Raw genomic sequence first — 14,303 nt, forward strand, 5'->3', positions numbered from 1 at the left:
ACAGAGCGAGACTCCGTCTCAAAAAAAATAAAAAATCTGGTGCTTAAGTATAGCTAATATAGACAATAGGGAATTATGTTTTTATCTTTAGAACTCTTGCATTATTCTTTTCTTTAAAAATGTGAGCTTAGTCATTACTATTGAAGTGGTCATCTGGCCACCTATTTTTAAAACACAATTCCTCTGTCTTAGTAGATTTTGGCCCATATTAAGCATATTAAAGCTGACTTTTTTTTTTTTTTTCAAGACATGGGGTTTTACTGGGGGCTTATACACAGGAGAGAGAGAGAGTCCAGTGGCAATGGGCTGGACAGGATATCCGCATGGCCCTGTGGCAGTGAGCTGGGCAGGAAAACTGCAACTGCTTGCAAACAGCATGTAGTTATCTATAGCATTTCCACTTAAAACCATCCCACTAATGACTTCCACCTGGCAACCTTCATTTAATCCAGAACTTAGGACCTCGAGTCCCTGTACAGCCCATGTTCCACAGGATGGGCCGAGGGCTCAGATGTGCCTCCTAGACAAGGAATGACTCTCCACATTGGCCATCCCCGGATTCCCTAGCTCAAGACACATGTTCAGGTGTGTCTAAGGCTGGCTCTTCTATGTGAAGTTATTTATTCTTTACCATTGACTCTCATGTTCCCACTATGTTAAGTTTTTCTGAATTACTGTGGCAATAAGAAACAGTCCCTTAAATTATACTAGAAGAAAAGCCTTTTTTTTCGTTTTTTATTTTGAAATTTTTTTCTTAACTGAGAGATTCCACCTGCGTAAATCGTCATAACTTTTAACAATAAGATCTTAGACATAGAAAGTGATGTTTTTCCTCAACAGAATTTATTAAAAACCAAGACACCAAGGTGTTCCAAGCAATATTTTGAGGGGAAACAGCTCCATAAATAATCTTATGTGGTTAGACATGTCTCTAGCAAAACAAAAAAAGTCAAGGGTTGGGGGAAGGGACGTTTATTGCCAGTACTGTCTGGTCGTTCTCAGAAAAGTGTCAGTGTACATCACTGAGCCTGGAGGGTATGTTTTCTTGATCTATACCCCCTATGTGTACACGTGCTTGCACGCACACACGTGGACATGCACACATGTGCACCTGCCATCACTGCTTTCTGCTCTTCCACCTTTTCACTCTGAGTGTCTGTAGCCAGTAGCTTTCCAGGTCTGTATTGTCAAAGATACCTATGGCCCTGAATGTCTTCACTGAGTGTTACTTGACATTCGTACGGTTTTTAATGGTTAAAAGGCTTTATGCGAAAGCTGTGATATAATTTCTCCTGTTCTAGATATGGGGTTTATTGCTTTATTTTGTGACTGTTCTCTCAGTAGATTGACCTCCTCCCTCAGTGTCCAAGCCTCACATAGCATGATGGCACCTGCAAACTCAGTTCTGTATGCTGGTATCCTTGCTCTTCCCAAGTAGAAGTAATTAAGTAATATATGTCATCAAAACCTTTTAAGTGCACATGTAAACAAAAACAACTTACCAAACTGCTTCAAAGTTGTTCCATTTTTAACACTCTTATTTCTGAGCTCTGGGTAGAATATCCTATTATTGTTCATCATGAATATTTGAAAGTAAGGAAATAAGACTGTACCATTTTCTTTAAAAGCATCCATTTGTGCTTGATAGCATCTTCAGTTATATTTCAGTGCTGGCAAACAGGAGGGGAGGTCTAAATTGTGACTCAATTTTAGAATCTACTTTTTCCCAATTATTCTGTTTAGTGCAGAAAACTAATTAATTGTGTTGCATAGAAAAGTCGCTGAAGCTAAGCCAGTTATTACTTCTTAATGCATGATTTACTGCTTTAAATTTTCAAAACACAACCATAGCAATATGGTATTAATTGAAGTGATTCTTCCTATCATATTGAACAATGTTTTCACGGGTGAAAACCTCACACATCCTGCATCACTGATAGTTTATTCAGTGTTTTAGCTGTGGCTCCCTGCATGCAAAAGAAAGAGTTAATCAAATGTCAGTGAGAACGGTCTCATCGAGTGGAGAGCTTGTTTTGTTTAAATTAACTTTGCTAAATATAATTTTCTTTTTGAAAATAAATTCTTCTGTGTTTTTCTTTCTTCAAGTGAGGCCATTTAGGGAAGTATACCACATAAAACTTTTGCTCTAAGATAAGGCAAATTTGGTATTACAGGATGAAGGGCTATGTGATTTGAAGTAATGCTGAATTTGTTAAATATATTAAGCTAAACAAAAATAATGAGGCCCTTGGAAAGGCATGATTATATTTCTCATTTTTCTCATTTTAAAGCCACAGTGAAAAACACATAAAAGGAAGAAGTTAGAAAAAAATGAATAAAATTGTCTTTTTCCTTTTGGCAAATTAAATAGATGTTTCTGTTTCAGAAGATTTTATTAATTAACTTTAAAGAAACAGTCATTTATTTTTGGCATTCAGTGAACATTATCATTTCCATGTTTAGAACTTTTCTTCTAAGTTAGCATCTTAAAAGATAACTGTGAAACTCAAGGCATTCAACTACATTAATTTGAGTTTCAGAAATTGAATTCTTGTTTCTAGAGTACATAGTTTGAATTGATGTCAGGGTGTTAAATAGATAAATCTTAGCTTCCTGGGTTGGGTTGTATATTCACATTAATTTTTTTTTTTATCAGCCTTCTTATTTTTCAACTTACCTTTTTTTTTTTTTTTGGACACTCAGATTTGATAGCCCTGTGGTAGAAGAAAACAGTAATGTAGTTTGGTATGTTGTTGTGTTTATGTTTATTTTAAAGTCATGGCTTTGCTTTCCATGTTGTTACTGGATTATGCTTTTTTTAGTTCCTCAGTTTGCCAAGATAACAGTCTTCCGATCTTCAGAAGTCTATGTCGAGCTTACAGAAACTGATGTGTAGGAAGACTAGCCTAAGAAATCCAAATTAGCAAGGCTAGCATGTGAGAACATGCTGGAAAAGAATAGCTCCCATAGATACTGACAGAGAATGTCCATAAAATGCTGCTTGTTTCGTGGTCACATGAGAGTGAGTTGTGTCCAGTGCAGCTGTATGTAAGGGCAACATTTTTATTCTTACGACTGTGGTTTTCATGACCCTGGATGCTTATTATGTCTCTCTGGTGGACTTCTTCAATGGAGTTGATACAAGTACTTGCTTTCAAATGTCCATCAGCCCTCTACTCCATCCCGGCCCCATACAAATACGCTACATTTTAAAATAATTTGAAATACCCTCCGTAGGGTTTATATTTCTTCGTGCTTCATTCTTTCCGTAAGAACTGTGATACCATTATTCTGTAGGATTTTTTTGTGCTTCCCCTGTTTCGAATCTCTGTGCCAGTGAGACCCATGTATCGGCACAAATCCAGAAGTTTGACTGCCCATCTGATTAGCACACGCTTAGCAATGTGGTGGACTAAACACAGCCAAGATGTGGGGCTGGAGCTTAGCCTCCTGGGAGCGGAGCAGTGAACATCAGATGAAGACATGTGAAAATGGAGTACTACTTCCTCTTCGCGGGGATGGGCTGAACAGCACAGCCAGAAATATTCTTGCCCTTCGAGTCTGCTTTATCGTTACTCACTGGTTCTCTCTTTTTTCCTACTCAGATAACCAGTATACTCTTCCCAGTGACTAAGAACTGTAGGTGCAAATAGATGGCAAACCGCAGATGGCGGCTGTGTGGTTTCAGATGTGCTCCTGAACTTAGACGGTGTGAACTCAGGGAACTTTTAGACGATGTGAACTCAGGGCACTTTTTTTGCTGAGCAGTAATCTCTGCCCACTGGAAATTAGGCCCTGGGGGGAACAATGTAGTGACTTCTGTATACTTACTACATGCAATTAGACTGCTGAAGCAAAAGCTTTTAAAAGCAGGCTGTAAAATGCCCATGTATCTTTATTAAGCCTATTTTCCAACCGGATAGAGAAACTTTTCTAGTAATTTTTAAATGTATAAAGTCTACTGAGCCAAGGGGGAAAAAATATCTGGGCACTAAAAGCTTAGTTGTAACAGTGTTACTTTTTCTGTCTCTGAATGATTAAATGTGATTTCATCTATTTAGCAATACTATGATTGTGGCTGCATTAGATCATGCTGACAGAAAGATACAAAGAAAAACTTAAGTATAATGAACTAACAATTTATTTTCACTCTTTCTCTAAGTTAAAAATTCCTAGTACCTTCAAATGAACAATGAAAATAATTGCAAAATTGTCTCCTGAAATGGAAATAGATTTTTTTTTTTATTTCCAAGCATTAGCATTTTCTTGTTGTTTTTCAAAATCAGCCACTAAGCCTTTCAAAGCTTCTTGGTGACTATTGCAGGAGAAATCAGAATATTAATCTTGTGGTTTTATTTCAGAGTTCGTTGCCAGGAAGGAGGTACAATTGGGTTAGGAGACTTTTTTTAAGCTGTGTCACTGTTCAAGGAGAGGGGTTTGGAAGCTTGGCATAAGAATTACATTCCGTGATGAGGATGTAGCAGGGGAGAAGAAAGGTGATTTTCACTATGGGAAATTATACTTACATCAAGTATAAAATAGACTGAAGTCGTTTTGAATTATGTTTTACTTGTAAAGTTTACCTCCTGGAGTTTCAGTTAGTACCCGCGTACTAACTGGATTAAAACAGGGTTATTCATGACAACTTAGATCATTTCTAACTCATGGCAAAAATCTTCCCTGGTGGAACGTGTAACAGTATTTTCAGTGCCCCTTTATAAGCAACCAAGCATTTGGGATGTTAATTTAATGTTAGTAGTGAATTTTTCAACATCTTTCAGTAACCTTTGCAAGTCACAAGTTGACTTAAAAGGAAAAGAAGTAAAATCCTGAATATGGCAGAAAAACTGTCCTGGCTCAGACTGTTCAGCCCACTTCTGCTCACCACCCTGCAAGCACCCTCCCCCAAACAAGCAGTAGCCTGGGGCTTCAGAAGAACCTACAAAAGCAGCATCTGTAGATTTTTCCTTATCCAACTCTAAGACTTGAAAGTTTCCCTCTTCCCCCCACACTTTTTTTTTAAACCAAGAAATAAAAAAGTTTTCACTCTTAAAGGTGCAAAGCAGTTTCATTCTTATGCAACATAGCCTTCCTCCTACTGTCTTATAGTCTGTGGATGTTAAATTATAGATTCCAATTGAATTTTAATACTCTAGAGATTTTACATTTGTGGTTGTCAAGACAGCATTTTGGGTAAACCTAGGGAGCTCCACACAAAAGCATTGATATTCAGAAAAGGCACTGACCTAGAAATTAAAAGAAAAAAAGTCAAATAATGTTCACCTCTTGTGCTTCCAGTTTGACGAAGTAGAAGTCATCAGTAGTTTCTCCCTCTGCAGATGCAGTTCTCAATTCTATTTACAATTAACTCTGCTCTACTGTGCATGTCTTTCTCTTCATGATATTCATTTAATTGTTTTTCTTTTGGATCTGAATCTTTGACTGTCTTTTCCCCTTAAGATTAAAATAAATAAATGTATATTCCTCCCCTTTCTTTCTGTGCACTGCCCTTCAGATCTCATTATGTCATTTTTCAGCTTAGTGTTGAAACTTTCAGCAACAAAAAGTAAGTCATTTCACTTTGAGTTTGAGTGCACTTTTGCATGTAGGTTCATTTATGTGCATGTGCATTTAAAAACATTGGGATTCCACTTGAATTAAGTAAACCAAACATTTTAAACTGTCAGCCAAATACAGACATCAGCTTTTCACTTTTCTCTATACGCAGACACATCCTAATTTGTTAGAAAAATCAAACAGGAAAATTCTCAACAATTAATTGAAGATTATAGCACTGCTCTGAAATGGTCCAGAAATAGGGTCTGCTCGTAGAAACTCACAGTTTGAAGCCTTTGGGAGGAAAGGATACTTTGAAATTTAGGCACATATTTGGAGGAGGAAAAAGGGAAAGAGCAGAATGAAGAACTGAAAAAAAATCAGACACCGGGGCCTGTCATGGGGTGGGGGACGGGGGAGGGATAGCATTAGGAGATATACCTAATGTAAATGATGAGTTAGCAGGTGCAGCATACCAGCATGGCACATGTATACATATGTAACAAACCTGCACATTGTGCACATGTACCCTAGAACTTAAAGTACAATAAAAAAATTTTTAATAGTCACATTAAATAATTAAAAAGAAAAAAAAAAGAACTGAAAAAAAGACTTTTTTTAGATTCACAGAAGTGTACAAAATTTTTAGGTTTTTTTTTTAAGCTGTCTGCTGAGCAGTTTCTTAATAGTCTGCAGTGTTTGTATCTACAAACAGATACCGTCTGCTTCTTACTACCCTTCCAAGACCATTATTATTATGGCAATTATTGCTCAGTTTCCCAGCAAAAATTTATCCACAGTTACAGAAGAATGAGATGCGACTGTAAGACTGTAAAGTTTAAGCAAGCACTCAGACAAGCTCAGTGACATGTATGCACAGAAGGGGCAGCCTTTGTTTTGAGGAAAACAGTGAAAGTAGAAGTTAATTCAAGACCAGAAGACAAGTACATAAGTGCCTTAGTTTTGTAGTTAATATAATTTCCATGGAATGCCTATTTCTCCTATAAATGCATACAGAACTTGTTTGCTGACCCACTATTTGGAAAACAAACAATCCCATTAGAAGAATGTCTTTGGGATTTATTTTTACCAGAAAAACAATCCTTTTTTCAGTCCCTTGCAAAGTACAATGTTACAAGACTTCGATAATCAGGTAGAAAGTGGATTTAAATTGCAGAAATGTATATGAAACACTTTTGCTCCTTGCCCCTTGAACTTTAGGGGAATGAAAACGTCTAGCACTCTCCACCTTCTTTTCTCTCCTGGAACTTGAACTGTAATTCAAAGCCTGTGTCTCATTAAAGTACCTGGCAGCCTATCTCTGTACAGCTTGAGTTACAAAGCTATTCAGAGACCTCGCTGGTCTAAAGAGACAGAACAAGGATGTGTTTAAATAGAGCATAGGCTGTTGAAAAAGAAAATGCTGAAAATGGTGAAATGATTCTGTCCTTCCTTCCACTCCTTACTGCCGAGGTGGAGTTGGTGAACACCAGCAAGTGGCTGATAAAAGTCCCCACTTTCTCTCAGGGCTGCACCGGACCCAGAATGAGTGGTGGGCATGTGTGTGAACCCTCTATTCAGCCAGAGTTTTCCTGCAACACGTAGTTTGGTTGAAGAGGTTGACTGAGGTTGACATTGGCAGTAATAACACGTGTGTTCTTCTGATTTACAAAATGATGGAGGAAAAGGGAGATTTTGAAGACCTGAATTCTGGTATACTTCTTAAGCATGTATAAGGCTGAAGAAAGAAGACAAGGGTTGTGGGAGGCTCCTGGTCTAGTGTTTACAGAACTTGGATGCTTGACAAACAGAGCGTCAAGCTAATTGTTCTTGAAGCAGGAAATCTGCAGTGGAGGAAGCAGGTGTGGGGGGATGATTACCACGTTTGGAAATGGCTGCATTAACTATTTTGCTCTTCTGAGTTTGGCCCCAAAAGAGTCCATAGACTTTTTGAAAGATGCCATCCCTTTTATTTATAGACTAACATTAAATCAGTCATTTGTGAAGGAAGGAGAAAGTGCCTAAATAAATTTGGAGTCAGATAGCATACATACGGCAGTGTTTCCGATATCCATTTCTCTTTATTTCTTTTTCTTTTTCTTTTTGGCTTTCAGCATCCCCATACTTTCAGAAAACTTGTGACTAAGAGTGAATTCTTATTTTTCAAATTGTTTTCAGACATTTCATGTTCATGTAAACTTGGCTTATTGATTTCCTGATTTTTCTTTATTTTTTTGTTTTGTCCATTTTATTTTTAATCAGCTACATCAAATGGGTCTTTGGAGGGCCTGGATAACCAGGAGGGAGGGGTGTGCCAGACAAGAGCCATGAAGATCCTCATGAAAGTTGGACAAGGTAAAGACCATCTGCTGCTTCATGACGCCACTGTGACCTGGTGTAGCCCCCAGCTAGTGTGGTGCTAGTGTTGTTGATGCCCACCTTCATTCGCTCTTCTCTTTAGTTTTCAAAGCAAACCCTTCTGCACTTTGAGCCACTGGCAGATTTCCTCAAGTCAATGTACTAAGCTTTTATTGGAGATGTCTCTAAGAGTTGAGGTCAGCAAGGTAGAATGTCTATTGCCATAGACAGACAGACAGACAGATAGATAGACAGATAATTTCTTTTTAAAAAGCAAAACACTTTGGTTCAAAATCAAAATATCCAGAATGAAAACTAAAAGCTTGTGCAGTTTTGCTCATTTCTGAATCTTGACTACAGCAGAGTTTTGTTCATTGTGACTTTTCCAGTGTAGATAACCTATTGCACAGAAAGAAATAATTCTTCTAATTAAAAATTGGTATAGTAGTCAATCAACTTGCTCAGTTAAATTGAAATGTCATCTGCAATGCTTTGCCTGCCAAATGCAAGAATCCCTATAGTTTCCACAGATGGCCTCACGATCTAAACCTCTGAAATAACTAGTATAACCATTTTGTTTTAAAAGAAAAATTATATTCTTGTATTTCACAGTACTTTGCATAAGCACTCTTATGTTCATTGCTATTCATGCCTGTTGAAATATATATGCAGCTCCCAAAGCTAGATATTGTCAGATGTCTGTGCCGTAATTAATCATTTGTTTTTCATGTAGCTGCAAGTTCTGCTGGATCAACCAGGAATAAAGATCCAACAAGACGTCCAGAACTAGAAGCTGGTACAAACGGAAGAAGTTCGACAACAAGTCCCTTTGTAAAACCAAATCCAGGTATAACAGCATGATCTGTGTGTATGGAGGTCTGTGGGTCCCACATTCTCAGTAGTATCTTAAAAGGTGGAGCAGAGTCTAAGGACTTCTAACCAGTTAGGATTAGCTGGTAGTTACAGTGATCAGGAATCTTTACTGTCAGTGAGTCATTATTAATTACACTCAATAAGAACAAAATAACTCATTCCAATGAAAGTCATACATTCAAAAAAGTAGAATTCATGAGCTGTAAGTGCCAGTTATTAGAACTACTCTGTCAGGCCAAAGGTTTCATTGGCTGACATTTTATCAAGCTGGTTGTCAACGCCAGCTTAAAGCTGATGTTAATGTATATGTAATTAATGTGCTAATCCCTCCTCTAATTATATCTAATCCACAGAGGGCCTAATTGATCCTCTTCTAAATTTTAAATGCTAACATTTTTAAATATTGCATAATAGTATTTTTTCAGGTGGTTATCGTTATTTTGTTTCACATTTGCCATGTAAAAGAAAATATTAAACAGGTCCCTGACAGAAGCGTAGAATACCAGATAAAATTGTCCGTCATTGACCTTCATTTTCTTAACAGTCTTGGAACAAATAGCTCTGTATTTGTTGCCATGCTAATGAATGTTTGATAGAGCAGCTGTTGAGCAGACATCAGCAGTTTTGTATTAGGGATCTGTGTGCTTGGTTGGTAGTTGTGCGACTTTATCATCTGCAGCAATATGCCATCTCTTTCCAAGAGTCAAGGAGGGAAGTTGTTATTTCTAACTTTCAATGACAAGATGTGTCAAATTCTTGTGACAAACTGATAAATGGATAATATAATGATGCCAGGCAATTTTTTAGTGCTTACCATTTGGGCTGGCAGTCTGTTCAGTGTGAGAGTTTCTGCTGCCTTCCAAATATATTTTAAGTGTAAATCAAATAATACAGACGAGTTACGAGCTGAACATTTTCCCAGGCCCCCTCACTCCTTCCGCGTTCCCGAGCTGTTCTGCCAGGAGGCCGGGCTCTTCTTTAGAAGGCAGGACCTTTGAAGGTTCGCATGAAACACCCTTTCTCAAAGGAGGCGGAAGAGCAATACCACATGAGCGCTCACCGCTGACCTGGAGAATTGGCCACTTCCCTTTTTCTTCCCTGCCGCTGCCCCAGGCTGGCTAACACGGGTTAGAGGATGAAGCAAGATCAAGGGCTGGCTGGCACCGACAGTCTGTGCTCTTGCTGGATAATGATACAAAGGAAACCCTGTGGCTTGGGAGGGTAGGAAAGTCCCCCCTAGAGCTCGTAGACGGGGTATTGGCGAGGCAAAGTCCAGCTTCTAGTTAGTAATAAGCCTGGCTTATTTGTCACATGTTTAAGGGTCATAAAAGCAGTCCATCAGCACCGGGACAGCAGTAACCATCTCTGGCCTTTTCTCTCCCCGCGTCTGCAGGTTCTAGCACAGACGGCAACAGCGCCGGACATTCGGGGAACAACATCCTCGGTTCCGAAGTGGCCTTATTCGCAGGGATTGCTTCAGGATGCATCATCTTCATCGTCATCATCATCACGCTGGTGGTCCTCTTGCTGAAGTACCGGAGGAGACACAGGAAGCACTCGCCGCAGCACACGACCACGCTGTCGCTCAGCACGCTGGCCACGCCCAAGCGCAGCGGCAACAACAACGGCTCGGAGCCCAGTGACATTATCATCCCGCTAAGGACTGCGGACAGCGTCTTCTGCCCTCACTACGAGAAGGTCAGCGGGGACTACGGGCACCCGGTGTACATCGTCCAGGAGATGCCCCCGCAGAGCCCGGCGAACATATACTACAAGGTCTGAGAGGGGCCCTGGCGGTACCTGTGCTTTCCCAGAGGACACCTACTGTCCCGATGCCTCCCTTGAGGGTTTGAGAGCCCGCGTGCTGGAGAACTGACTGAAGCACAGCACCGGGGGAGAGGGACACTCTTCGGAAGAGCCCGTCGCGCTGGACAGCTTACCTAGTCTTGTAGCACTCGGCCTTGGTGAACACACACGTTCCCTGGAGGCTGGAAGACTGTGCAGAGGACGCCCATTCGGACTGCTGTGCCGCGTCCCACGTCTCCTCCTCAAAGCCATGTGCTGCGGTCACTCAGGCCTCTGCGGAAGCCAAGAGAAGACGGTGGTTTGTGGACGAGAGGGCTGTGAGCATCCTGGCAGGTGCCCCAGGACGCCACGCCTGGAAGGGCCGGCTTCTGCCTGGGGTGCGTCTCCCCCGCAGTGCATACCGGACTTGTCACACGGACCTCGGGCTAGTTAAGGTTGGCAAAGATCTCTAGCGTTTAGTCCTCACTGTCTCTCACTCGTTCTGTTACCCAGGGCTCTGCAGCACCTCACCTGAGACCTCCACTCCACATCTGTATCACTAATGGAACACTCGTGTCTGGAGTCCCCTCCTCCAGCCGTTGGCAACAACAGCTTCAGTCCATGGGTAAATCCGTTCATAGAAATTGTGTTTGCTAACAAGGTGCCCTTTAGCCAGATGCTAGGCTGTCTGCGAGGAAGGCTAGGAGCTGGTAGAAGCGGGTGGGGCTGGGGAAAGGGCTGGCTGCAATTGCAGCTCACTGCTGCTGCCTCTGAAACAGAAAGTTGGAAAGGAAAAAAGAAAAAAGCAATTAGGTAGCACAGCACTTTGGTTTTGCTGAGATTTAAGAGGCAAGTAGGAGACACGACAGCACACACAGTGGATTCCAGTGTACGGGGAGGCGCTCGCTGTTATCAAATAGCGAAGTGCAGGAAGAAAAGCCCCTCTTCATTCTGGGGAACAAAGACGGGTATTGTTGGGAAAGGAACAGGCTTGGAGGGAAGGGAGAAAGTAGGCCGCTGATGATATATTCGGGCAGGACTGTTGTGGTACTGGCAATAAGATACACAGCTCCGAGCTGTAGGAGAGTCGGTCTGCTTTGGATGATTTTTTAAGCAGACTCAGCTGCTATACTTATCACATTTTATTAAACACAGGGAAAGCATTTAGGAGAATAGCAGAGAGCCAAATCTGACCTAAAAGTTGAAAAGCCAAAGGTCAAACAGGCTGTAATTCCATCATCATTGTTGTTATTAAAGAATTCTCATCTATAAAAGGTAGGTCAGATCCCCCTCCCCCCAGGGTCCCCCTTCCCCTCCGGATTGAGCCTTACGACACTTTGGTTTATGGCGGTGCTGTCTGCGTGCCAGGGCTGCAGGGCCGGTACTGATGGAGGCTGCAGCGCCAGGTGCTCTGTGTCAAGGTGAAGCACATACGGCAAACCTCTTAGGGTCCTTAAGACGGAAATAAATGATGATGTCCAGGGGGAGAAGGAAGATAGGACGTATTTATAATAGGTCTATAGAACACAAGGGATATAAAATGAAAGATTTTTACTAATATATATTTTAAGGTTGCACACAGTACACACCGGAAGATGTGAAATTCATTTGTGGTAATTAAGTGGTCCCAATGCTCAGTGCTTAAAAAAACAAATTGGACAGTTACTTCTGGGAAAAACAACATCATTCCAAAAAGAACAATAATGAGAGCAAATACAAAAATAACCAAGTCCTCCGAAGGCATCTCACGGAACCGTAGACTAGGAAGTACAAGCCCCACACACCAGGAAGTCGATGTGACTGCATCATACATTTAACAATGACAAGATGTTCCGGCATTTATTTTCTGCGTTGGGTTTTCCCTTGCCTTGTGGGCTGAAGTGTTCTCTAGAATCCAGCAGGTCACATTGGGGGCTTCAGGTGACAATTTAGCTCTGGCTCCCTGCTCCTGTCCTCCCCCGCACCCCCTCCCTTCTGGGAAACAAGGAGAGTAAACAGGAAACCTACTTTTTATGTGCTATGCAAAATAGACATCTTTAACATAGTCCTGTTACTATGGTAACACTTTGCTTTCTGAATTGGAAGGGAAAAAAATGTAGCGACAGCATTTGAAGGTTCTCAGACCTCCAGTGAGTACCTGCAAAAATGAGTTGTCACGGAAATTATGATCCCCTATTTCCTGAACCTGGAAATGATGTTGGTCCAAAGTGCGTGTGTGTATGTGTGAGTGGGTGTGTGGTATACATGTGTACATATATGTATAATATATATCTACAATATATATTATATATATCTATATCATATTTCTGTGGAAGGTTGCCGTGGTAACCAGCCACAGTACATATGTAATTCTTTCCATCACCCCAACCTCTCCTTTCTGTGCATTCGTACAAGAGTTTCTTGTAAGCCATCAGAAGTTACTTTTAGGATGGGGGAGAGGGGCAAGAAGGGGAAAAATGGGAAATAGTCTGATTTTAATGAAATCAAATGTATGTATCATCAGTTGGCTACGTTTTGGTTCTACACTAAACTGTGAAAAATCAGATGAATTGATAAAAGAGTTCCCTGCAACCAATTGAAAAGTGTTCTGTGCGTCTGTTTTGTGTCTGGTGCAGAATATGACAATCTACCAACTGTCCCTTTATTTGAAGTTGGTTTAGCTTTGGAAAGTTACTGTAAATGCCTTGCTTGTATGATCGTCCCTGGTCACCCGACTTTGGAATTTGCACCATCATGTTTAAGTGAAGATGCTGTAAATAGGTTCAGATTTTACTGTCTATGGATTTGGGGTGTTACAGTAGCCTTATTCACCTTTTTAATAAAAATACACATGAAAACAAGACAGAAATGGCTTTTCTTACCCAGATTGTGTACATAGAGCAATGTTGGTTTTTTATAAAGTCTAAGCAAGATGTTTTGTATAAAATCTGAATTTTGCAATGTATTTAGCTACAGCTTGTTTAACGGCAGTGTCATTCCCCTTTGCACTGTAATGAGGAAAAAATGGTATAAAAGGTTGCCAAATTGCTGCATATTTGTGCCGTAATTATGTACCATGAATATTTATTTAAAATTTCGTTGTCCAATTTGTAAGTAACACAGTATTATGCTTGAGTTATAAATATTTTTTTCTTTCTTTGTTTTATTTTAATAGCCTGTCATAGGTTTTAAATCTGCTTTAGTTTCACATTGCAGTTAGCCCCCGAAAATGAAATCCGTGAAGTCACATTCCACATCTGTTTCAAACTGAATTTGTTCTTAAAAAAATAAAATATTTTTTTCCTATGGAAAAAGTGCCTTCAAAGTACTTCTTTTCTTTTCATTTTTCTTTCTTTTTTGTTTGTTATTTTAATTTGCCTTCCTTTACTCTATTTCCCCCAAAATTACAGTAATCCGGAGACTTCTGTCCATGGAGACTGTGTGCCCACTTTTCAAATCGGGATGTGCACATAACACAAATACTAATTTTGCTAAGAGCTGTGAGCTCATTATTCCCCATAAAACCATGAACTCACATTTCAAAAATAATATAAAATTGTATAAAATCCTAGTAATCCTCAACAGAAAATCTCTCTAGTGGCGCCTGAATCGCACAGTCAGAATAGTTACCTACAAAGTTAGCTGTCTCAGGGAAAAGAGGGAAGTGTACTCTTATCTTACACTTAATTCCAAATTGATCTAGTTTCCATAGAAGCAAAGCAGCTGTCTATCGCTTCATTTCTCTTAACAGA

General features: G+C 40.2%; 1 protein-coding gene across 1 annotated transcript in view; it reads left to right on the forward strand.

Annotated features, from left to right (window-relative positions):
• Positions 1-13,865, forward strand: part of EFNB2 (ephrin-B2) — a 53,493-nt gene extending 39,628 nt beyond the window's left edge. The window contains exons 3-5 of the mRNA XM_011968651.1: positions 7,819-7,911; positions 8,648-8,761; positions 10,181-13,865. Of these exons, the coding sequence (XP_011824041.1) occupies positions 7,819-7,911; positions 8,648-8,761; positions 10,181-10,569 (596 nt within the window). The 3' untranslated portion in view covers positions 10,570-13,865. The remainder of the gene's footprint in view (positions 1-7,818; positions 7,912-8,647; positions 8,762-10,180) is intronic.
• Positions 13,866-14,303: the final 438 nt, after the last annotated feature.

This window comes from Mandrillus leucophaeus, unplaced genomic scaffold (genome assembly GCF_000951045.1).
Source record: "Mandrillus leucophaeus isolate KB7577 unplaced genomic scaffold, Mleu.le_1.0 Scaffold853, whole genome shotgun sequence".
Taxonomy (NCBI): Eukaryota; Metazoa; Chordata; class Mammalia; order Primates; family Cercopithecidae; genus Mandrillus; species Mandrillus leucophaeus.